This window comes from Perognathus longimembris, chromosome 11 (assembly GCF_023159225.1).
Source record: "Perognathus longimembris pacificus isolate PPM17 chromosome 11, ASM2315922v1, whole genome shotgun sequence".
In the NCBI taxonomy this organism is placed as follows: domain Eukaryota; kingdom Metazoa; phylum Chordata; class Mammalia; order Rodentia; family Heteromyidae; genus Perognathus; species Perognathus longimembris.
The window spans coordinates 61,865,958-61,890,436 of record NC_063171.1 but is presented as its reverse complement, the minus strand read 5'-3'; the positions used below and the strand labels follow the sequence as shown (position 1 = coordinate 61,890,436).

Genomic DNA, 24,479 nt, shown 5'->3' with positions numbered 1-24,479 from the left:
TTTCGTGGCATGCGGCGTGACAGCCCTTCCTGGGGCTGGGCGCCGCGCTTGCCCCGTGGTAGCCCGCTCCCCACGCAATCCCAGGGGCTCACACGCCCGCCATCACGGGCTGGCCTCGAGTCTAGCCGACCGGGCACCTCCCCGCTGAATCTGTCCCCTCCTCGTGGGTCCAGTGAATGCGTCCCTGCGAAGTCAGACACACGAGAGGAAATGTCCCCAGCTGCTGCTTCGCCGTTAGCATGGAGTCTCCCCGCTTGCATTTTCTAGAGGATTAGTCTCCCTTAGAGAAACTGTACACTGTACTCTGTACTGTACTCGGTCAGACAGAGCCACGTGTGTCTTCGTATGAGTGCTTTGCACATGTGTCTGCAGCCAGGCAAACAACGTTTCCTTACATTTCCATAATCATTTGAAATTCAGAACGAATTGATTAGCATTCAGGAGATAGCCCGGCTCGATATTTACACCATAGAGGTTTGGCAGAAGCAAATGATGGCCCATAAAGTTGATGCTTGTCTTAATTAAATGCGGTAGAATAGGTGTTGTGTGCATTATAGGTGAATGTGTGTGAGTGTGTGTGCGTGCGTGTGTGTGTGTTTCTTTCGGTAAGCAAAGTAGCTTAGCACTGGCCAGATATAATTCATTTTGGAGTTCTAAGTCGGAACTTAATCAATACATATTTACAGCCGTGGAAGAAATGATTACCATTTGTTATCTGCTGGCACAAGATGATAACTGCCTAAATAGTATTTATTTAAGCATATTTCTGGGCAGCTTGTGCTTCACATGTTTATCGTATTTTAGGTGTTAATATTAAGAGTGTCACGTTGCTAACTACAGCTATTTAGGGAGATGATTTTTTCAGAGGCGTGTGCACTGGCGTGTAGAGAGCAAGCAGCGAGAGGGTGAAGCAGAACCGCGTGCGCTTCGGTTGACGGCCATTCGGCGACAATCTGAGTGAAGTAGACACTCAGCTGACGGGGGGGAGCGGGGCAGCATGGTCCGCTCACATCCTGTCCCCTACTGAACTCTGGGTAGCCAGAGCCCGGCGCCTTAACTCTATTCTAGAATGGACCAAACCAGGGCCTCACGCCTGAGCCATTTGTCAAAGCTACCTTCTTGTCTACTGCTGGTCTCTGACGAACCCAAGGTTGAGTTCTAACTAGATTCCAAACAGACCTGTCCAGGTCGGGTAGTGAGGACAAATGGGAGGCCATTCATCATCCCATGGAAGTGTTGAGCACCGACTGTGCAGATGACGGCATTAGTCAGGGTAGAAGCTGACAGCGTACAGTCTGTCCACGGAGAGGAAGATTCCTTCCACCGACCTTGTGGGTGTTTTCCGGATAAGACACAGGACACCCAGCAAGCAGTTGAAGCGACACCCACCACCACCAGCACTGCGTGCACCTGTGTGTATGTGTGTGTGTGTGCACGCGCGTGTGTGTGTGTACACACACCAGTCCTGGGGCTTGACCTCAGGACCTGGATGCTGTCCCAGAGCATTTTTGCGCAAGCCTCGTGCTTGACCACGTTGAGCCACAGCTCTACTTCCGGTTTTCTGGTGGTTAATTGGAAATAAGAGTCTCATGGGCTGGGCTGGCTTCACGCCACAGTCTCCGATCTCAGCCTCCTGAGGAGCTAGGATTGCAGGCGTGAGCCACCAGCTCCTGGCAGGGCATCTTTAGTTATGTCTGTGAAAGTCTTTAAATGAAGGCTGCTTATGGAGAGATGATGACCTCTTGGGAATTATTTTCAGTGTGTAGATTATATGAAAAAAAGCACTCTCATGTCAACAAATGGACATATTTTACAATTGTACTTTTTATGACTGATATCGTGTGTGCGTGCGTGTGTGTGTGTGTGTATACACTTGGGCTTGAGTTCAGGGCCTTGCATTCTCCCTTAGCTTTTTCTTCTCAATGCTCTTGCTCTGTCACTGAAGCCACAGTTTCATTTCATTTTTCTCCCGTTAATTGGGGATAAAAGTGTCATGGACTCTTCTGGACTTCTGGATTCTTCATGGACTCTTCCAGGAACCCTGATCTTCAAATCTCAGCCTACAGACTTGCATAGACTACACGTGTGATTTATTGCACTCAGCCCAGAGTTGTTTTCCATTTCCCAGTTTTAGAGTGAGATGGCAGGTTTTACCACCGCAAACTAGCTGCACTGGGATTAAGAGGCTGCTTTTCCTTCACCTTAGTTAGTCTGCTGCCTTCACAAATTTTCTTCCGTGAAGAAGCACCTGACATCCAAATTCTTGTTCTCTTTAGTCATCTTTTATTATTTAGTCATCAGAACCTGACCATTGGTCAGAGGTTCCAAGCTGGGATTTCTAGACCATTCTCTATTCTTTATGTCCAGCTTCAAACGCAGAAGGGCTAAACTCATTATCATGGGAGAAGAAAAGCTGGCTGCTAAAACACAAACCTGTGTCTATTTTTCAGGTCTTTAAGACTATCAAAAAGGTTGCCCATAAATGTCTTGAGTATGTTCATAATACTTATCAGGATAGAGTTTTAACAGTTTCTTTTACAAGTTGTTTTTTTTTTTTAAGTTGTTATTGTTGGCCCCAAGAAAATGATGAGATAAATGGGATCGCCACATGGTTGGCTGTCATCCAGGACAGTCCAAATCCAAAGGGCTTGGAGCGGGGAATACTGTAACAGTGTAGTTCCTAATTATAACTTCAAGGAAATTCCTCTCTCAAGGAGGTCGCTGGAGACACTTATTCTTGTCTTACAAAAGAATAAGGCTTTTAGGATTTAAAAACATCTTAGTTGGCCCTTCTCGCTCTTGGGTTACATTTTCCAGATTTCTGTTTTGGTTCGTGTTGCCCGGAATCCTTAAGAACACTGGGACCCAGGCCGTGGTTTCCCCTCCCTTCGGCCATTTTGTTCGGCAGTGCACCCCACCATGTATTGATTCCATCTCCAGTTGATGGATATTTATTACAAACCATGTTTAAAGAACGGGCTTTTTTCCCCCTTAATTTCTGCCTCTCCGTCTTTCTCTGATGTATTGTTGGGCAATCATTTTAAATTCTAGAAATTTCCAACTCATTCTCCAAAATGGCTCTACCAAATCACATCCAAATACAGAGCAAATGAAAGCACCTATTTCTCCCTGTCACCATCCGCACTATAATTTTATAGCTGCCATTGTTCTGTTTTAATTTGTCTTTCTGATTACCACGGCGATCGAGCATCTTTCTATCTATTTCTGCCAAGGGTCTGGTCATATCCTGTGCCTTTCCTTATTGATTCCCAGGGCTTTCATCCATGATAGAATAAAATCGTGGATGGATGGAGTCATGTGGCCTTTGTATTCATTTTATATTTTATTTCAAAGAAGTAATTATATTTACCAGTAGTTTATACCACCTTTTATCTTCAGTAAATTCTCCCCAACCTTCAAAATCACAACATACATTCATCATAATATACATTCCTCTCTATGAGTTTATTTCCAAATATATTAAATCACTGTTTTTGATAATTTAGTGCTTAATTTGCTTAGAAGTTATTTTTGTGTGTGGTATGAGGAGGAGATCTAGGTTTGTTTTTCTTTATTTTCTTTATGGGTAGTCTACAATAGTAGGTATTTATTTATAGGTAGTTTATAATAGCTCTATTGGTTGAATAGCTTGTTTTCCCGGCTATTATCAAAGCTAATTCTCTTGTATACTCCAAATCTGTGCATGCACCAGTTTCCTTCCAAACTTCTGTCTTATTCCATTGGCCCATTTGATTATCTCAGGGCAAATCCCACATGTTCTAAGAACCATTATAATATCTAGTTGATACCTAGTTGATAAGCTCATCTACCTTTCATATGAAAATAATCTTAATTTTTCTCAGACTTTCACCTTCCTAAATAGACTTTAGATTTGGTTTGTTGTCATTCCCCAAGTGACCACCTTGGCATTCGTTGTTGTAGGGCTTGAACTCAAGGTCTGGGCTCTGTCCCTAAGCTTTTGCACTCAAGGCTAGCGCTCTACCACTTTGAGCCACAGCTCCACTTCTGGTTTTTCAGTAGTTAATTGGATCTAAGAGTCTCAGCAGGGACTTAATTCCCTGGGTTGACTTCAAATCACGATGCTCAGATCTCAGACTCCTAAGTAGCTAGAATTCCAGGTGTGAGCCACAGGCATCAGGCTCCACCTTGGGATTCTGGTGGAGTTACATCATATAGAGAGATCAGTATGAGTTGCTTTTTTTTCATTGGGTTGAATCCTTCACATTCATGAACATAGTTTATCTTTCCATCAGTCTCCCTCACTAAAGCCAGGTCATTTTCTCCACAGAAGCACAATGGGGCATCTATCATTCATTGTTTCCCAGATATTTTATAGAGTTTGTTAGAGTGCCAACTTTGTCTTATAACATTTTTTAATTTATTAGGATTTGTGTAAACTAATATTTTCATATTGAACTTGTGACCAAATCTGCTAAATTCCTTATTTGAAATGGCCTATCTATACTTTATCTTGGACCTACTATATAAACATTATCATCTGAAATCAGATCTCTAATGCCTCTCCGATTTACTCTAGAAAGTAACTAGAGAGTGTTGACTTCGTGCTACCAACATAGGCATTCCTACCTTAATAGGAATAATCCTAAGGTCCCACAAATTAGTATGTTTTTGTCTTCACCCTCTTCAAAAACATGAAAAACACAGTTGATCTTGAGCAGCGTTGATCCAAGTTTTCTTTTGTAATTTTTGCCTTCTATTTCAACACATCTTTCTCTTTGTGAATTTCCTCCATTCTAGCTTCTTGAGTTGGATATTATTCTCATCTACTTGCACGCTTGTACTTCAGTTCTTACTTTGTATTTCAGGACAGCAATTCAGGTTGGGAAGCTGCTGCTAGGCACAGCCATAGTTGTATCTGCAGACTTTGTGGTCCAAGAGACATTTAGGGCTACTTCTGGGCCACGCATGTCACCCCACAGGACCCTAGGGGGCGCCACTCACATAACTGGCTGGGTCAGGAGTGTCTCTTGTTTTGTGGTACATGCCCAAATAGTGATCTCAGAGTCAGCTCCACATAATTTGTGATCTCTCTTGTGTTCCAATGTGGTTTTTAAACCATGATTTGAACATTCTAAACCGATTTTTATGGCCTTTTCATTTGGGGGCTATAAAGTGTTTGCATTGTAGGGTTATCCATATTATTGAGACTTTGTATTTTAACATTTAGTTAGCTTTGGGGAAAGATTGCATGCGTGCACGCGTGTGTGCCAACCCTAGGGCTTGAACTCAGGGCCTGGACTCTGTCCCTGAGCTTTGTTGCTCAAAGCTAGTGCTCTACCACTTAAACCACAGCTCCATTTGATCCGCACATCTCAACCTCTTGAGTAGCAAAGATTACGGGCATGAACAACCAGTGCTTGGCTCATTTAATTAACTTTTTCGTGCCATACGATGTATTTGCTAGGTGTCAATTTTTCCTTCTGTCACTTTTTGTTGTTGTTTGGTGGCTACAGGACATAAACTCAGGGCCTGGGCGCTGCCTCTTTTGCTCAAGGCTAGCATTCCACCCCTTTGGCCTCAGCTTCACTTCCATTTTTAAGTGGTTAACTGGAGATCAGAGTCTCATGGGGACTTCCCTGCACGGGCTGGCTTTTAACACAATCCTCAAATCTCAGCCTCCTGAGTAGCTAGAATTACAGGCGTGAGTCACCAGCACCTGCCTCCTCCTACAATTCGTAGTGATGTTATTGTTTTTCCTGGTAGATTATCATATCATAGTGCCCCTTTATTTTTCCATTTTAGAGAGTTTCTGTGAAAAACCTACTTTTTCAGAAATGAAGTAAGTTTCATAAGCCGTTTAAAAATGGCATTGGTGTTTTTCCCAAAACTTCTCTTTTAACTTTTCAGTTGATACAGTAGTGTGTCTTAGGAGCTTGGGATATGGCCTAGTGGTAGAGTGCCTGTCTCATATACATGAAGCCCTGGGTTCGATTCCCCAGCACCACATATACAGGAAAAGACAAAAGTGGCACTGTGGCTCAAGTGGTAGAGTGCTAGCCTTGAGCAAAAAGAAGCCAGGGCCAGTGCTCAGGCCCTGAGTTCAAACCACAGAACTGGAAAAAAAGAAGTGTGTCTTAGGACTGCACAATATAGCAGCACATAGCTGTATTTTGTTTTGATTTTCTTTAATTCAATCTATAATCTCTGTGATAATTGATCACTGTCAATTTCAAGGAAGATGGGGGAAAAAATCATACATCTTTTCTAGTTTTGCCAATGATAACATCTTGCATAGCAATAATAAATATTTTTTAAATAGGCCAGACACCAGTGCCTCACTCCTGTAATCCTAGCTACTCCTGATCTGAGGATCAGGGTTCAAAGCCAGCCCAAGCAGAAAAGTCCCCATGAGACTATTTTCTCCAATTAACTACCAGAAAACCAGAAATGGTGCTGTGGCTCAAAGTGGTAGAGTGCTAGCCTTCAGCAAAAGAGCTCAGGGCAGCACCCAAGTCCTGAGTTCAAGCCCCATGACCAACCCAAAAAAAAAATGACATTGGTACCATCCATTAATGTGAGCTATTATTGTATGTTTCATGGTGCTAATTCCTCTGCAGCCACCTTAACCCCTTTGATAGTCACTAATTTCCATCTTTTTAATTATATATATATAAATGTGTAATTATATAAATATAGTTGCCAGGCAGGTGAGCTGTGGCAATGTTTTTATTTTTATTCTTCAGTGGTTCCTTGAGATCTAGCCCTGTGTATATTCTCTCACTTTGTTTCTCTTCTGATTGCATAGTATTCCACGGTAGAATACACTGGAACTTAACTTCTTACCCATCGAAAGACGTTTGCGTTCTTTCCGGGTGGCGGGGGCTCTCGGGAGTCAAGCTCTGGGACTGTCACACACAGATCATTACAGGAAGGCGCTTCCTGCCTGGTATCAATGTCCACGAGTGCGTTTGTAGGTTCACGGGGTAAACACGTGTTTACAGCAGCCTTTTTTTTTTTTTTTTTTTTGCCCTCCTACTCTTTATGTGTGTGGAAACGTTTTACCTTTGCTCTCCTCTTGGGAAATAATTGAGTTGCAGAACTTAGGTTGACGGCATATTTTCCCAGCACTGTGGAAGGCGATTGGTGGTTTGCAGATTTGCCTCTTTGACAGGAGTCAATGCCATGGCGGCTTCTCTGCCTTCCGCTTTCCCCACAAAGCGTGGAAGTCTAGATGCGTGCCAGCCAGCGAGGTCCATCACTCCTGCAGCGGAATCTTTCACGGGGTCTCCTGTCTCCCCGGCTTGAGTGCATTTTTACTGTCTGTCTCACTGTGCTGTTTCTTCCTATTCGCTTTTTGTGGGTGTGGCTATGGGTGTAGAATTGGGAGAATTTGAAGATTCAAAGAAATACATTTATGGGGTAATTAATTATATTAGATTAATTTACCAAAGCTTCATCACTAACTGTATAACCTCTAACTTTTAATATTCAACAAATAAAAATACCCATCAAACAAAAGAAGGCCCACCGCTACACCCATCCCTGGGCCGCGGTCGAGGCGGTACACCCAGCAGAGCCTGCAGGGCCAGCCTGGGACACCGGAAGTGGGCCTGGCCCAGGCTCTCCCATCCCCAGCTGCCCCCGAAGACAGGGCTTTCATCCCCTACTTCAGTGCTGACCACTTCCCAGGGCTTCCCGGCCTGAGTCCGCGTGGTGACCCCAGCCCGGGAGCGTGAGCCCCCGGGTCCCCCTAGGTATGAGAAGTGGCTACCTGTGTGGTCACATCTGCCCGTCGTCCTCAGCACAGAGCCAGCTGCAAGCGAAGGGGCAAGACTGCGGGGGAGGGGGGGCAGGGGGGAGGGGGCCCGGGGCCCTTCCCACCAGGGACAGGCTGGCAGAGGGCAGAGGCAACAACTGAGAACACCGGTAGCAAGACAATAGCACCAACTCAGAAGGCTGCAGGCGTGTGTGTGTGTGTGTGTGTGTGTGTGCACATGCACGCGGGCGGGTGTACCGGGGCACCCACATGGGCAGTGCCTTTCGAGCAGGGAGCACACTCAGCATCACTTTTGCATCTCAGCCATGCCCAGGGCAAACGGCGGCTGTACAGCAGGTGTCCCGGGCTAAGATGACGAGCTGGCCGTGGACCCCTCTTCACAGAGGGGTTCGGTGTCACCTCCTTGACGTCATCTGTTGAACTCTTGTGGGTCATTTTGTACTTACCTCCAAAGAGCAGCTGTCAGATCTAAATTTGTGCCCGGATTTTACCACTTATCTGAGGTTTGTAACCCCAAAACGTGGCACGTAGTAGGTGTTCATGTAACCTATGATGGATAGATGGGCAGACAGATGAACATTGATGGATTAGAAGCCCAGGTTAAACAATCTGAAGGTGTATTGTCACCTGTGCTACTTCTGGTACTACTGCTGTTATTACTACTATTTCCTCCCCTCCCTGATCCTCCTCTCTTCCTCTTCCCTTTCTCCTCCTTTTTCTTCTTCTTCTTCCTCCTCCTTCAGTTATTCCAACTCATTCAATCCCCAGAATGACTGATAGTAAGTGGGCAATCCAAGGGGCAGACATAATGGTGCATGTGTGTAGAACCAGCTACTCTGAAGTGGAGGTAGGAGCATCACAGCCCAAGGCTGGCCTAGGCAGAAGTATGAGACCCTAACTAAAAATAAAACCACAGCACAAAGGGCTGAGGCATGGCTCAAGTAGTACAGTGCTTGCCTAGCAAGCTCAAAACCCCGAGTTCAAGACAGGCACAGGTGGCTCACACTTGTAATCCGAGCTACTCAGGAGGCTAAGATCTGAGGATCATGGTTCAAAGCCAGCCTAGCCAGTAACGTTCATGAGACTGTTATTTCCAATAAACTACCCTCCCCACCCCCCGCAAAATAAGCCAGAAGTGGAATGGAGTTGTGGCTCAAATGGTAGGCATTAGCCTTGATCAAAAAGCATCTCAGAGGGCTGGGGATATAGCCTAGTGGCAAGAGTGCCTGCCTCGGATACACGAGGCCCTAGGTTCGATTCCCCAGCACCACATATACAGAAAACGGCCAGAAGCGGCGCTGTGGCTCAAGTGGCGGAGTGCTAGCCTTGAGCGGGAAGAAGCCAGGGACAGTGCTCAGGCCCTGAGTCCAAGGCCCAGGACTGGCCAAAAAACAAACAAACAAAAAAAAAAAAGCATCTCAGAGACAGCGCCCAGGCACTGAGTTCAAGCCCTAGGACTGGCACTGAAATGCAATAAAGATTCTGAGTTCAAATCTAGTATCGACAACAACGAAGGCACACAAGAGTCCAATTTCAAATTACAGAGTCAGAACTATCTTGTCATGTTTGCTGTATACTTTGTGGAAGAAACACAAACTGATACCATTGATAGAAGGAGTTAATAGGTAAACCACCACCTGCTTGTTTATATAGCGTCAACCTGGCGTGAAGGCTGAAACAATCTGGCAAACTAGTAAGGAACATCCATATTTAATGTCTCTATACTATTACACTAAAAGTCTGGAGGATGATCAGCACCACTTAAAAATATGACAGGTTGTTAAATAATTAATACATTTGATGGGGGAGCATTTCCAACAGTGCTCGAAGCTCTAGTAATTAATGGACTGATTACGAGAGGCTCATAAAATAGCTTAAACACTAAAAGCACTGCATAGGTGTAATTGTTTTAGAGTTAACCAAGTGTGTGTGTGTGTGTGTGTGTGTGTGAGAGAGAGAGAGAGAGAGAGAATATGGGTGGGAAAGAGAGATTACAAATTGTCACACCAATAAAAATAAAACCTTGCTAAAGCCCCCAAGAATTCCCACTGTATCTCTAACCCCAGAAGAGAATTACCCATGAGTCACAGGTACCTTTGTGTAGAGGCCAGAAATTGCTTCGAACGCAAACTCTTTCGGCTTGGTTACCTTTTATGACCCAATAACTAAGATCCTCTCGCTAATGATCCTCAGTTTCCTCCGCCAGGGTCCTTTGCTTGGTCCCGTGGCGTTGGGAGTTTCAGAATTAATGGCGGCTCTGCTTGGCTGGTTGACTGGAGGGTTCTCTCCGCTCTCATTTGCTATTCGTAGAAACGATCTGCTTCCCGAGCTTTCTGAGAGAAATCGGTGCCTGGCTTCCCTGTTCTGGAAATGCGGAGAGAAGAAACGGCTCCTCCGACCGCCGGCCGGCCGGCCTGTCGTGCTGGGCCCCTCCTAGAGATGATGAAACATTGTCTCGTGTCCCTTAACTCCATTCGGGGCAGTCAGCCGCTCAGGACATATGGGGTGATTGGAGGACTGTCTTTTCAGAGAAAGCCGTGGCTTTCTATCAGCTGTTAAGATTATACCATGATTTAGTGCCGGGGCATCGTGCATTCTCTGATTTTCTGCCGCCCGTGACACATTGTGCTTTCCTTTCCTATTGATGTATCAACTATAATAGTTACAAGCAGCTACGGGAAAATCAATAGCGAGCGTTCATTACTGTGCACATCATAGAAGGGGGCCGCGCGCATGCTCGCCGGCCGCCGGCTCTCCCCGGGCTAACCCGGGAACATCAACGGAGGCAGGGAACCGCAAGCGTGGAGAGCGTGAGGATAGGTACTGTTATATTCTAAGTGAGAGCTTAGAACCCGGGACGGGGGCGGGGGGGGGGATCTCTAAAAGGATATGGGAAAGTGGCCTAGTCGTGTGTTGTTGTTTTTTAAGGAAAGAAGCACTTCCCAGATGTGCATGCAGATGCAAGAAGCACCAAAACTCTGTCCTGTAGTGGCTGCTTGGCGGAGGCTGGGCTGGGCTGGGCGGCCGCCATGGGTCCCGGGCGTGACAGCCGCTCCTAACAGGTCTCAGAAGGCCCGGGGGGCCCGTACGGGCGAGGCTCCCTTCAACACTCATGCCCGGGGCGGCGGGGATGGGAGGAAGACTCCCAAGCGCTCGTTCACGTCGGCATCCATCCGTTAGGCCCGGGGCTTCCTAGCGCCACGCCCGTGTCTGGGCGCGGTGCCTGGCGATCACGGACGCCCCACCCCCTCCCGGCCGCGCTCACAAGTCCTTGCTCCATTGCACGCGTGGACACGTTGTTTACTCTCTTCGCCCCCTCCTCCCATTTTCTTCCTCCCTCCCATGGGTCCCTAACACCTCAGGGGAGACGCGGCTCTCAACTCCCAAATGCACTTTTCTTTTCCTTAAAGGGCGGTAAATGGTTGGTAGGGCTGGCACTATGGAGTCTCTGTCTGTCTGTCTATCTCTGTCTCTCTCTCTCTCACACACACACACACACACACACACACTCACCCCATACGTCTTTGGATTTAAAGCAGCAAATGCCTTCGTTTGCCCGTGGGCGTGCCTGCGCATCAAAGCCACTGAGACTCAGGTGTGCGTGCGCCCCCTCGGGCGGGCGCTGCCCGGTCGGTGACTTCAGTGTCTGCCCAGGCCACAGACGGAGGAGACGCCTGACAGGTTCCCAGCGTGAGGCGGGTTCTACCCTCAGCCCCACCCAATTCCGTGTCTGGGATGGCCTGGGGTCTGTGACGCCCGGAGCCCGGGCTCTAGGACACATGAGGATCGGCAGGAAGGGAGGGAGGGAGAAGGAGAGAGATCTCCAGCGCCCGGCACAGTGCTCGGTCGCTCGCTGCTGGCCTGGAAGGTGCCGACTGGCAGGAAGCGGAGGAGGGCGCAATGGACGCACACAGGGGCTTTCCAGCCTGACCACCGTGGTCCAGCAGGCCACGCCGGGGAAATCCAGAATGACAGCAGACTTGCCATCCCCCCAGATGGCTGCCCGCCAGGCAAGCTGGCAATCCAACACACAATAGATGTCTAGGAGGCTCTGAAAATAAGACTCGGAAGTGGGGCACCAGCGGCTCGCGCCTGTCGTCCTACAGACCCACGAGGCCGAGGGCTGAGGACCGCCCGTCAAAGCCAGTGTGAGAAGGAAGGTTCCGATCAGCCACTGGAACGCTGACAGTGGAGCTGAGGCCCAAGCCATAGAGCACCAGCCTTGAGCAAAAATGCATGGGGACAGCACCCAGGCCCCGAGTTCAAGCCCCAGGACTAGCGCACGCACCGCGCCCACGCACACACACACACGCACACGCACACACAGAGTGGAAGGGTAGAGGAATATACACTCTAAGGAGCAATAAAGAGTGAATTAGGAAAGAATAGTGAATGAACAAAGAAAGAAAAGAAAAAAGGAATAAAAGGGAGGTTACTAGAAAATCATACACATGCTGAAGCAAAAGCAGCTATGGTTGTTTTTTTAACTCCTAGTTATTTAAAAATTAATGGTGGCTGGGAATGTGGCTTAGCAGTAGAGTGCTTGCCTAGCATGCATATGAATGAAGCCCTGGGTTCGATTCCTCAGCACCACATACATACACAGAAAACGGCCAGAGGTGGCGCTGTGGTTCAGGTGGCAGAGTGCTAGCTAGCCTTGAGCAAAAAGAAGCCAGGGACAGTGCTCAGGCCCTGAGTCCAAGCCCCAAGGCTGACAAAAAATTAAATATTCCTCCTAATGAAGAAAAACTAAAAGATACATGTGAAGAAAACCATCCTGGATCGCATGGACCTGAATGCTCTCTGTGATCTGGTTGTTTCTTAAATTGTTACAAATTGATGCAAATTATTTCAGAAGTAACTGTTAGAACTTGATATGTTATTTTCTATGTTGTAACTATAGCTCAAGTATTTCCAGTCACCCATTAGACTCTAAACTTGGAGAAGTATACTATAGACATGTGCCTCAAGAATCTTGCAGGAACTGGGGCTCGAACTCAGGGCCTGGGCGCTGTCCCTGAGCTTTTCTTTTTTTTTTTTTTTTTTCTCAAGGCTGGTGCTTTACCACTTGAGCCACAGCGCCACTTCCCCCGTTCTGGGGGTTAATTGGAGGTAAGAGTCTCATGGACTTTCCTGCCCTGGCTGGCTTCAAAGCGTCTCAGCCTCCTGAGTAGCTAGGATTACAGGCGTGCGCCACTGGCGCTCAGCTTTCACACATCATCGTTGAACGCTGTGGCAAGCATTCCTTGTAGAGCCGGCAGCCAGGTGCTTCCTTGTTTCTTCACACATGCTTAGGCGGAGTCGAGGTGAGCGGGGCCGGGGCTTGGAGCCCACGCTGCCAGCTCCTGTTTGCCTTTGCAGCACACGTCAGCGTGTCAGAATGTAGAAAGCTGCCCCTGGGTGTCTGATAGATAGTACAGGCCGAAGGTCAGAGCTGAATCCACAGGCAATCCCCAATGCATTTCCCTCCCTCTCTCTCTCTCTCTCCTTCCTTCCTTTCCGCCCCCCCTCCCTGTCTCGCTTCCTGCCTCCTTTCTGGGGAGACCCGGCCCTGGGGTTTGAACTTAGTGAACTTAGGGCTTCACACTTGCTCACCTGATGATGAGTTGACTTCTGCTCTTCCCCCTTGGGCCACGCCTCCCGCCCTGGTTTGGAGTCATGTGAACTTTTCTTCCTGGCCTGAGCTGCCGGCACCCAGCTTGCCGTGTTACATAGCTCTTTCCACCTCGACTCGAGCGTAACACTTTTCATCCGTTCAGAATGGTCCCTGCTTGTGCTTCCAAACCCCACGCACGCGTGTTGCGTTCACGGCTAGATGTCTGTTGACCCGAGCCTGATGGGAGTTGGCACTGTGGTGGAGACAGTAGCACGCTCGACTAGCACGGATTGTCTCCCTCGCGTTAGGAGGCGAGGGAAAGCAGTTACAGTGCCGGGAGTTGTAGTACCCACCTGTAACCCTGGCCTTGGGGAGGCGGAGGCACGAAGATCTGGAGTCTGAGGCCGGCCTCGGTGACACCGTGGGCAGCGGGTGAGACTGGGTGGTTTAGGGAGGACTGACTGGGAGATGGGGCGGCCTGGCTCCGAACCCTCAGAGCATACCTGCCTGGCCGGCAGGCCAGAACATTCCCTCTAAAGTAAATCCCTGGAGGACTCGGCGCTGGCACGGAGCGGAGAGTCACCCCCAGGACCCCCACAGCCCCCCGGGAGCCTCAGCAGCGACCCCCGCGCGCCCCGGCCAGCCCGCGGCCGTCCCGGGCGCTCTGTGGCCTTTGGACTATCATGAGTTTTAAAAGCAGAGGATTTCAGTGAAAACGCTGAATTATGAAGCAGTATTGATTCTGTGCGGGAACGTTTCTGGAAGACTCCATTCTTTGTGTCTTACACTTGCTGTAAAGTGGAGACGCTTTGCAAGTCAGCTATCCTCGGTAGATAGCACCTTGTCTATGAAACGCGTGAACAGGATATTCGCAAATATCGCCCTTCTTCTTCAAAATAATCTCTCAGGAAGTCAATAGAGCACTGCCAAAAAGCCCAGAAAGTTGAGCTGAAGCGGGCTCTTAGCCACGTGCACTCAAAATAATATTTTAATTGGCTAAGCTAATATTTGATCCAAGTTCATAAAAGTTTGAAATCAAGTAATTAAATGCAAATACGGTCTTCATCCCAAAGACGATAAGAATGCCTTTAAGCGAATATTTTTTTAACAAGAACTGTTGGACAGCGCTCTCTTGTAAATTTTATCAGACCTGAGGCACTTTTCTTCTTTCGATTAGCTGGGAAGCTGGATTTATCCCGAGGCAAAGCAGACATAGAGTCCAGGCTAAATTCAACAACTGGAGCTTAAATTTGGCTTAATATATCCCCACTTGGGTCTGCCTGTTTAATTCCCTTTCATATGATAACGCTGGTTTATTCATGGTTTTGACTTGCCACCTGAACAAACCGAACCTCATATCTTATTCTAAGAAAATATGAAAACTTTGAGGGGGGGAAATACCCACAAATTCCTGAGTGGAAATCAGATAGAAACTTCTAGTTCTACACCTGGGGATGTGACTACAAGTGTGGAAGAAAGAAAGCTCTTTACTCAGATGGAAGGAGACTCCCCATGAACGTGGGTGTTTCTGGGTGGACAGCTGCTCCTTCATAAAAGGAAAGAGTCTTGTAGCTACAGATCTGAGACTCATGAGTGACACGCTGTACACCTATTGTGTGTGCGCATGCGTTCATGTGCCAGTACTAGGCCTGGAACCTTAGCTTTTTCACTCAAGGCTGGTACTCTACCATTTGAGCCACAACACCACTTCTAGGCTTTTCTGATTCATTAGAGATGAAAAGTCTCATGAACTTTCTGCCCAGCTGGCTTTGAACCTCTTCCCCCCACCCCTCAGATCTCCGCCCTCCTGAGCAGTTAAGATTACAGATGCCTCCACCTGAAGGAGGAGGAGATGATGGGAGACGGATGATGAGACACTGATTCAAATTTTCCTGAGCAATCTGTTGCCGTGCTTCTTTGTTGGTGAAGGACCTCTGCAGAATGCTCAGCGGCTAGGGAGGAACACGGCTGGAGAGAAGACCCATCCCTCCTATGTATATATTAGTGTATACGCGTGCGTGTGCACACGCACACAAAACACTTGGTGCATCCATTCATAGATGGGTTCTTGGATTGTGGCTACCTTTGCCCATTTTTTTGGGGGGGGGCCAGTCCTGGGGCCAGGGCCTGAGCACTGTCCCTGGCTTCCTTTTGCTCAAGGCTAGCACTCTGCCACCTGAGCCACAGCGCCCCTTCTGGCCGTTTCCATACATGTGGTGCTGGGGAATGGAACCCAGGGCCTCATGTATGCCACTAGGCCATATCCCCAGCCCCCTACCTTTGCCCATTTTGAGTAACCCTGCAGCTAGCCTAAGTGTCAGAAATCTCCTCCATGACGCACTGACTTTTGTGCTGAGACAAGACCGCACGCTACAATCCACCCTGGCCAGAGTAGCCCAGGGCTTTTTAGAAAGGGTGGCCTAGGGGCTGGGGAGATAACCTAGTGGCAAGAGTGCCCGCCTCGGATACACGAGGCCCTAGGTTCGATTCCCCAGCACCACATATACAGAAAACGGCCAGAAGCGGCGCTGTGGCTCAAGTGGCAGAGTGCTAGCCTTGAGCGGGAAGAAGCCAGGGACAGTGCTCAGGCCCTGAGTCCAAGGCCCAGAACTGGCCAAAAAAAAAAAAAAAGGGTGGCCTACAGTCTTGTCTGAGGAAAGGACTGGAGAAAGTGAAGTGAGAACATGAGTCTGTGTGTGTGTGTGTGCACGCACGTGCCAGTCCTGGGGCTTGAACTCAGGGCCGGAGCACTCCTGCCTGGCTTCTCTTTGCTCAAGACTAGGACTCTACCACTTGAGCCACAGCGCCATTTCTGCTGTTTCTGTGGTGCTGAGGAATGGAACCCAGGGCTTTGTGTGTGCGAGGCAAGCATTCTACCGCTAGGCCACCTTCCCAGCCCAGAACCTGAGTCTTAGATGACAGTGGAGAACCTTCCTGAATGAAAGGACAGCCGGTGGAAAGGTAGAGGCAGAAGCAAGTTCAGTATGGTGGCGAAGCAGCAGGAAAGCCCACAGGGCAAGTGCAGCAGAGAGACCGCTGTTCGTCAGTGCAGGATGAGGATGGTAGCCATTTGTGCAGAACATTTCTGATTTTATCAGAGGCTCTAAGTGACACGGTTAGAATCCCACAGTCAGGTACAAACGCAAGGGGTGCCCTCAGGAGTGCTGGTTGCGGTTGATTGACAAGAAACCCGTCTTCTCTCCCAAGACCTCTACCATACGCGACCAGGGGCCACTTCTGGCGTCTCCTAAAGCTTCCTCCTCAGGAAAGCGGCTTTTGACCTTGAAGCCGTCCTTGGAGTTAGGGGAGTTGTCTTCCTGGTCCGCAGAGGGAAGGCAGGCTGACGCCAGCTAGTGCCAGGGTTACACCAGGAGTCTTTGAACTGTGGTACTGTGACACAGATGAAGTAGTTTTCAAACTTGTTTCCTCGGTGTGATTTCTTTTTAAAAAAAGAAAGCTATGTATAGAAAGAAGTCAAAGGGCGGGGCGCTGATGGCTCAGCCCTGTCATAGCCCTGTCATCGCAGCTACTCAGAAGGCTGCGGTAGAGCATTAGCCATGAGCAAAAGAGCTCAGGCCCTGAGTTCAAGGCCCCGTGGGGGGAGGAGGGGGCGAGGGAGAGAGGGAAAGGGAGAGGAACAGAGGGAGGGAGGCAAGAGAAAAAGAAAGCGTTCCACGGTGAAACAATTGTGATTATTTCCCAGCCCTGTTCCTGAGCAGAACCTGGAGAGCAAGTCTAGAAACGAGATGATTTAGAACTATTGGATTCGCCAGCATGTTCCATTCTCCACCCCTAGCAGGATGGGCCATTTCCTAGTGTTGGAAGTGCCCTTGGTCTTGGTTCATGGTAGCGTTAATGCTTTCCCTGTAACAAAAGGATTCAATTCGAAAATACCTTGCCCTTTGGTGCTGGGTCAGCGCTAGCGCCTTCCTTGTGTCCTGCAGTCTTACTGACCACAGTCTTACGGTGCTTCTACATTGTTTGTTTTTGTTCTTTTCTTTCTTTCTTTCTTTTTTGCCAGTACTGGATTTGAACTCGGGTCTGGGTACTTGTCCTTAGCTTTTTCAATCAAGGCTGGTGCTCTGCCACTTGAGCCCCAGCTCTGCTTTTGGCTTGGTGGTGGTGGTGGTCAATGGACGATTAGAGTCTTACGAACTTTCTTGCCCAGGCTGGCTTCAGCCTGCAGTCCTCTTCAGCTTTCACTGGAAACTGAGGACAGAGTCCGAATGTAGGCCTCAGCGCCCAATGCAGAGCAGGACAGAGAGCTCAGCATTGTAAAATCTGCAAGAAGACCTAAGGGCTGACTTTCCAACGAGGAAGGGAGAAATCCAAGCACCCCGCCATGAGCCCCCCTCGCTGTCGTGCGGCTTCACAGACGGAGTTGATAATCAGTCCCTCGGTGAATAATGGAGAAGAGATGCCAGGGGATAGATTGATGTGTAGAGGGGGACCCCCAGATGTTCTTGTCCACCATCAAGATGTCGGGGCCAGCCAGGCACTGGAGACCCACACCTATAACCCTACTTACTCAGGATGCTGAGAGCTGAACATTGAGGTTTGAAACCAGCCAGGAAAGACAAGTCTGAAAACCTCCAGTTAACCAGCAGGAAATCAGAAGTCAGCCCGGGGCTCACCCCTGTAACCCTAGCTACTCAGGAGGCCAAGATCTGAGGATCACGCAGTTCAAAGCCAGCCTGGGTAGGAAAGTGTGTGAGATTCTTATCTGCAGTTAACCACCAACAAGCCACAGTCGAGCTGTGGCTCCACTCAAGTGGAAGAGTGCCAGCCTTGAGCAGAAAACTCAAGGAGAGTGTCCCAGGCTTGGCACCAAAAGAATAAAAAAAAGAAAGTAGAGCTGTGGCTCAAGTGGTAGTGTACCAGCCTTGAGGAAAATGCTAAGCCAAGAGAGAGAGCATGGGGTCCTGAGTTGAAGCTCCAGTACTGGCACACAGTCACACACACACACACACACACACACACACACACACACACACGTGCGCGTGCACGTGCATATGTGCACATGCACGCTGTAGTGAAACAGTTAGGAGATCCTAAAGTAACCCAAGGAGCAATGCTACTGAATACAAGGGCTGAAGAGCAAGTGGCAAAGGCATGTGTTTTGAGACTTCCAGAATGGTTTTCCAGAGTTTGTCTCATCAGTAACTGGAGGTCAGCCCATCCGACTGTCGGTTGCTCCCGGCTCCTGTGGTAGGTGAGTTCAGATTCAGTGTCAACTGCCAGTCATCACTTACGGGCGGGGCTGGTGTGGAAGAGGCATAGGAGAGAGAAAATGGCCAAGACTGTACATTTCATTTCCATGAGGAAGTATCAGTTTGCACAAAAACTGATTCTGTGAGAATTGGAGATGCTATCGTCTATGTCTGGCGCGAACTGTCTTGGTTGGTTTTAGGTTCTTGGGCATCTTCTCTGTGAACTCATTAGATTGGGGGGGAGGGGGGAGGGGGAAGGGGGAGGGGAGCCTCTCAGATCCCAGGAAAGGATTCTAATCCCAGTGAAAGTTCAGGCACAACCCACTTACATGCAGAACATGTGCCAGTTTCCTTTTTGCTCAGGGCTGGTGCCCTACCACTTGAGTCACAGCTCCACCTGTAGCTTTTTGGTGGTTAATTGGAGATAAGGGTCTCATAAATTTTGCTTCCCAGGCTGATAGCGAAACACGATCCTCAGATCTCAGCCTCCTGAGCAGCTGGGATTCCAGGCGTGAGACACTGGCGCTCTGCTTAATGAAGTACTTTATTTCAGAAAGAGATCTGTTGTGCACCAAATTTTTGAAAGCTTTTAATTAGGAAAATAAGATTGGCATAAGATGATATAACACATCATTTCATAATTATAGATCTGTCAATCTTGAAAAAATAGTACAATGATATAGTGCGAAGAGTAATTAGAATTTTTCTTTCTTTTTATTAGGATATATTGATTATATAAATGAGTTTCTTTTGGGTATTTCCATACATGCATGCACACAATAATTTGGAGATTTTAAATGGCTCTGGGACTGGGGGGCGTGACTCAAGTGGTAGAGTACGCGCCTAGTAATCGCAAGGCCCCGAACTCAAACCCCAGTACTGCCTCCTGTCCGTCACCCTCAGAACATAAAAAACCATCACTCTGTAATAGTAGGATGTGACTAAAACAGAACTTATTATTTGTCCTTTGTTCTATGCTTTCTGGTTAGTTTTTCCTTAAGAGAGTGGCATAACTTATTACAAAAATGTTAGACTTAGTTCTCAAAGAAGAAAGTTTCATAAGCAACTTTCTACACAAGGCCGTTATTCCCCTATCTTAATGTTTTCTGCTATTTAAATTCTTCCAGCTAACTTGTGAATCTCTACCACAATTGTTCGCTTTTCTTTCTCAGGAGAGTCTGTCCCTTCAGCATAAAATAATCCTCCCATTCCAAAACTTCCACCATTCAACTGACATCACTGTAAGGCGAGTCTGGCGGGGTTTCTGCCATTCCGAGGCACAACATATTGAAGATATTTCTGGCTGTTTACATTTTATCATTGTGAACCAACTCTAGATCCACGACCATGCTTGTAAATATTTTTAAGCAATGTAAACGCGGGTATAAAATATTTCAGAAAAGGTAGACGGAGAATGCTTCCTTAATTGTTGTAAAGTGCTCCACAGACAAACGTCTAAAATCACCTGACCCACGAGGAGACACCGGGCTCTCCGGGGTGGAGCTCAGGCTGTACAACTCATTAATGTTTTTGTGTCTCTCCATTCTCAGTGGTAAATGTAAGGCAGGCTTACTGTACGTAGGCCCATTTAGAAATAATACGAGGAACAGGAACCTGTGTACAAGTTCATTCACCTAAAATCCCTGACATGAGTTATTGGAATAACCATTAACTTCCACTCAGAGCAATTTAACTTCCCACTCATACTATGTAGCTGTCTTGAAATTACTTGTGTTTCCCCAGTTAGAAAATAAAAAGTGGCCTGGGCACCGGTGGCTCACACCTGTCATCCTAGCTACTTAGGTGACTGGGATCTGAGGATCGAGGTTCAAAGCCAGCCCAGGCAGGAAAGTCTGTGAGGCTCTTATCTCCAATGAACCAGCAAAAAGGCCACTAGTGGAGCTGTGGCTCTAGTGGTAGAGCACTGGCCTTAAGCAACAAAGCTCAGGGACACTACCCAGGCCTTGAGTTCAAGCCCCAAGACTGGCACAAAAGAAAAAGAAAAAAGAAAGAGGGTGAGGGTGGCCCATCTGTTTACTTTCTATGTAAACTCACATCTGTATATCTGTATATTTTTTCCAGAAGCTTCTGCATACACACTGTCTAAAAGTTGTGCAGTTAACATAAATAAACTCCAGGAGAGAAATCCCAGCATTCCATTTTTGCCTTTCCCATTGTCTGTGTGGCATATTTATATGTCCGTCCGTCCTTTTGATTCTGGGCTTTTCTCTCTCTCTCATTCAGTATTTATAAGTACCTTTAGGGCAGATGCCTTCAAAACCACTGGACAGTGCCTAGGAGTTAAACACGAGGAAGTGTCCAATCCCAGTGACTTGGGAGCAGAAGACAAGGAAAAGAACCAGACTTCAGAAAGGCGCACTCGGGTGAAAGGGCAGCAGCCACCCCGGCTCGCGTTCTGCCTCCAGGACAAAGCTTTCATTCGACAGAGATCATTAGTCGCCGGGATATATAGTTGAGAGAGTTCTCGGTAGCGGAGAATCTGCTGGCAACTACTGGAGTGTGCCAGATGGTTCATTAACATAGGCGAGACGAGGCAAAGGCTTTCAGAATCATTTAGAAAATGTCAAACAGCAACAAGAACCCTGTCACTTTTTATTAGAATTAACTACATCATACCCTGGACACAGATTTCACCTTGGGTCAGAAAAATTAATACAGAATTATATGAGTTGTGTAATATACTGGGTTAAGATAGGTCTTCCTCCGGGGACTCATTTGCTGGCAATATATTATGATCTGTGGACTTTCGGAATCCTCAACCCTTTCCCTTTGTACCATATGAAAAAGAGTTGACCTTGCTCAGCAACCATGGGTGGCTAATTGATTGGAGGTCTATGCAGAATTTCAACAAGATACTCTTCCAAATCTCCTTTGCGGTTGGTGGTCGTGGCGGGGAGCTCGGGTGGAGTGGGGCTCACTGAATGAATATTCAACAGGACGTAATACACCCGTGCGTGTCCACCTGCCACAGGACACGGGAGTGGGGCCGCCATTGAAACGCGTGTGTGTGTGTGTGTGTTTGTTTTGAATGCAGATGTGAAGAGCCTGGAGAACTTACAGCTGGTGGAAGGAGTCCATGAGCAGGTGAACAACGCCCTCCTGGAGTACACCACGTGCAACTACCCCCAGCACACCCAGAAGTTCCCGCAGCTCGTCCTCCTCCTCCCCGAAATCCGGCAGATCAGCATCCAGGCTGAGGATTACCTGTACTTCAAGCACCTGAACGGCGACGTACCCTACAACAACCTTCTCATCGAGATGCTGCATGCCAAGAGAGCCTGAGCGCCCCCGGCTCGGCTTCCAGAACGAGACGAGACGAGGGAGAGACAGAGGCAGGGATGGGGCAGGGAAAGGAGAACCTGAATAGGGTAGGGAAAGCAAATAAATACTCTGAGCTGCTCCGAGCAACACTAATTTAAAAACAAACTTGGTTTAAAGATATTGAATTTTAAAAAAGGCATTATAATCAAAATACTTAATAAGTAGCAGACAAATGATGTATCAGGGTATTCGTGTCGCAAACTGTGAATGAGAAGCTACCCCGTCCCCACAGGAGTCAAATGACACAGCGTCATGGGGCGGACTCGAACTCACAGATGGATTCCGCACCCTGTCAGAATAACAAACAAAAACTCGGACAGAACAGAACCCCCGTAGTTACACCGATCGCCGCCGCTATGAAGAAATGGAAGAACGAACCCGCATCAGTCATTGGGCTCAGACAGTGAGGAATTCGCATCCAGAACTCCTCCGTGGTGACGCTGGAAGCATTGTCAGCAGTGCACCGCTGGCTTCTGTCCAGCCAGCCCCTCTTCCTGCAAGTCCCCGCCCCTTCCACCCTGCGGTCACCGAGCCTGTGCCCAGGACCTGTGTCCAGCCACCCAGCAGTAGCTCCACGGAACCCTCGAGTCTCAATGTCCGTGTCTTGGATCTGCAAACAGCTCACAAGAACAGTCTATAAATAATATGTCGTTTGCCATTCTAAATGCATTCTGAAGTTTGTTTTGTTGCGTGTTCCTATTTTTTTTTCCAAGCAGGCAGTATCCCTCTTCTGTCTTATTCGCATTAATTAAAATGAAGGGAGATGATTACAAAAATCGAAAGCAAATGCTCCCTAGCTAAAGCAGTGAGACCTTATTTCTGCTAATGTTGTTGAATTGTGGCTTTGGTGTATTACTGGATTTCATGAGAATTCCTGGCCATCAAGGCTTGCCTATTAGACACATCTGTCTTTTTTAAAATCATCAAGGTTGGTAAGTTCATTTGAAAAAGAAAATATTCAACATCTTTTTTTTTTGCTGGGCTGTCAAATAGTCAAGTTCTAAGTAGCTGAGAAACAAAACATTGAAGAAGCATGCTTCGCAACGTGAAATAAACAGAACTGATGAGCTTTGTCAATCGTTGGACCCGGAAGTTGGTTCTAGTTGTATCAGGCATCTCTTAACTTGTTTTTCTTTTTTTACATACGACCTGGAATGTTGAAAGTAATTGACATCTTTCCGAAAGGGGCAAGGAAGAGAATGGTACTGACCCTTCTAAGTCATTGACCAAAGTCTACTGTAGAACAAATATTGAAAGCAAATAATCACAGAGTCTGTAAACACCACAGTCAGTATTATACACAGGTCTGGGAAGCTTGCCTTATTTCATCATTCTCAAAGGGAGCCGTGCACATGTGAATCCGCATTTTTTAAAATGAAGTATTAATACTTTAAAGTCAAGTAAAATATAGTGTTTACATTCTTTAGGTCCTGAGAGTGAGGGGGTGGGCGGGGAGAACTACAATCTTACAAACTAGCAAAAAAAAATAAAAAGCAGGAATTTCTTTAATGTTATTTTTCTTGATCAGTAATTATTGTATGTCGTGAGACACTAAAATCAAAACCAAGAATCTCATGTAGACTGCATTCTTTGAGATGATCTGCAGAACAATCACTTGTAGAAACTGTTAAGAAAACAAAAAGTAAAAGGACCGCCAGGTCTCTGAATTTTTTTCCATAAATATTTCTGGCTTTTGAATAGTTTATTTATATTGTATATCATAGTTTCAACTGTAGACAATTATGATGCTAATTTATTGTTCCTCAGTTTTTGCCTTTGTATAACATATAACCAAGACAGGAGAAACCAAATATATGTGTTTACTCTAGCATGTTTTCAAGTTAGTGGAACTCTGTTCCAGGACATAGAAGGGTCTTAATGAATGAAAATCATCCACTTGATTAAACATCTGTAAATTTTCATCATTCTTACTGTAGTTTATTTAATGTCTATTGTAAATGATGCGACTTGTAGCTTTCTCTGTTTGCGATTAAATTTAACCAGGTGGAGTCTTAACCTGGTTTCCCATTAAGGCGTTGTAAGTTGTATACCAAAGATATTAGTTACTATTCAGTGTGTACGAAGAGGATTATTTTGTATTATTTTTTATGACTCACCTTTTACATTTGTCCACATGAAGGGTTACACCCTGGTAAACTGGGTACTGGTGGCTGCCAAGCCTCAGTCAAAAACCACCTAGCAGAGCTCAGATCCAAAGCCTTCAGAGAATGGCAGAGCCTGCCCCCCCCCCCACACACACCAGAGCGCATTGGTTAGCGGGAGAGCTGTCAACGGTTAATAAAAGGATTCCATCTTGCCTGTGGACCATGGGTGGGGATAATTATGACACGAGAAACATGCTTATGTGGAAGGTCTTTTACATTGTCAAGAAGAAATACACTGATTGCCTAAAATACATGTTTCCTCATTTTTAATATACAGGACATCCTACTGAGTATTAAAATCTAAAAACAAACACGTCAGATCTGTCTGTCTCCCCAGTGGGCGGGGCCCTGAGAGCAGCGAGAAAGAGGAAAGGACCAGGGACGGAGGTGGCACCGGAGGCAGGTCG

The 24,479-nt window shown here is 47.2% G+C and overlaps 1 protein-coding gene across 1 annotated transcript in view; it reads left to right on the top strand.

The window, feature by feature from the left end:
• Positions 1 to 21,933, top strand: part of Nr5a2 (nuclear receptor subfamily 5 group A member 2) — a 94,627-nt gene extending 72,694 nt beyond the window's left edge. Inside the window, exon 7 of the mRNA XM_048356867.1 lies at positions 21,621 to 21,933. Coding sequence (XP_048212824.1) covers positions 21,621 to 21,868 — 248 coding nt within the window. The 3' untranslated portion in view covers positions 21,869 to 21,933. The remainder of the gene's footprint in view (positions 1 to 21,620) is intronic.
• The last annotated feature ends 2,546 nt before the right edge of the window (positions 21,934 to 24,479 follow it).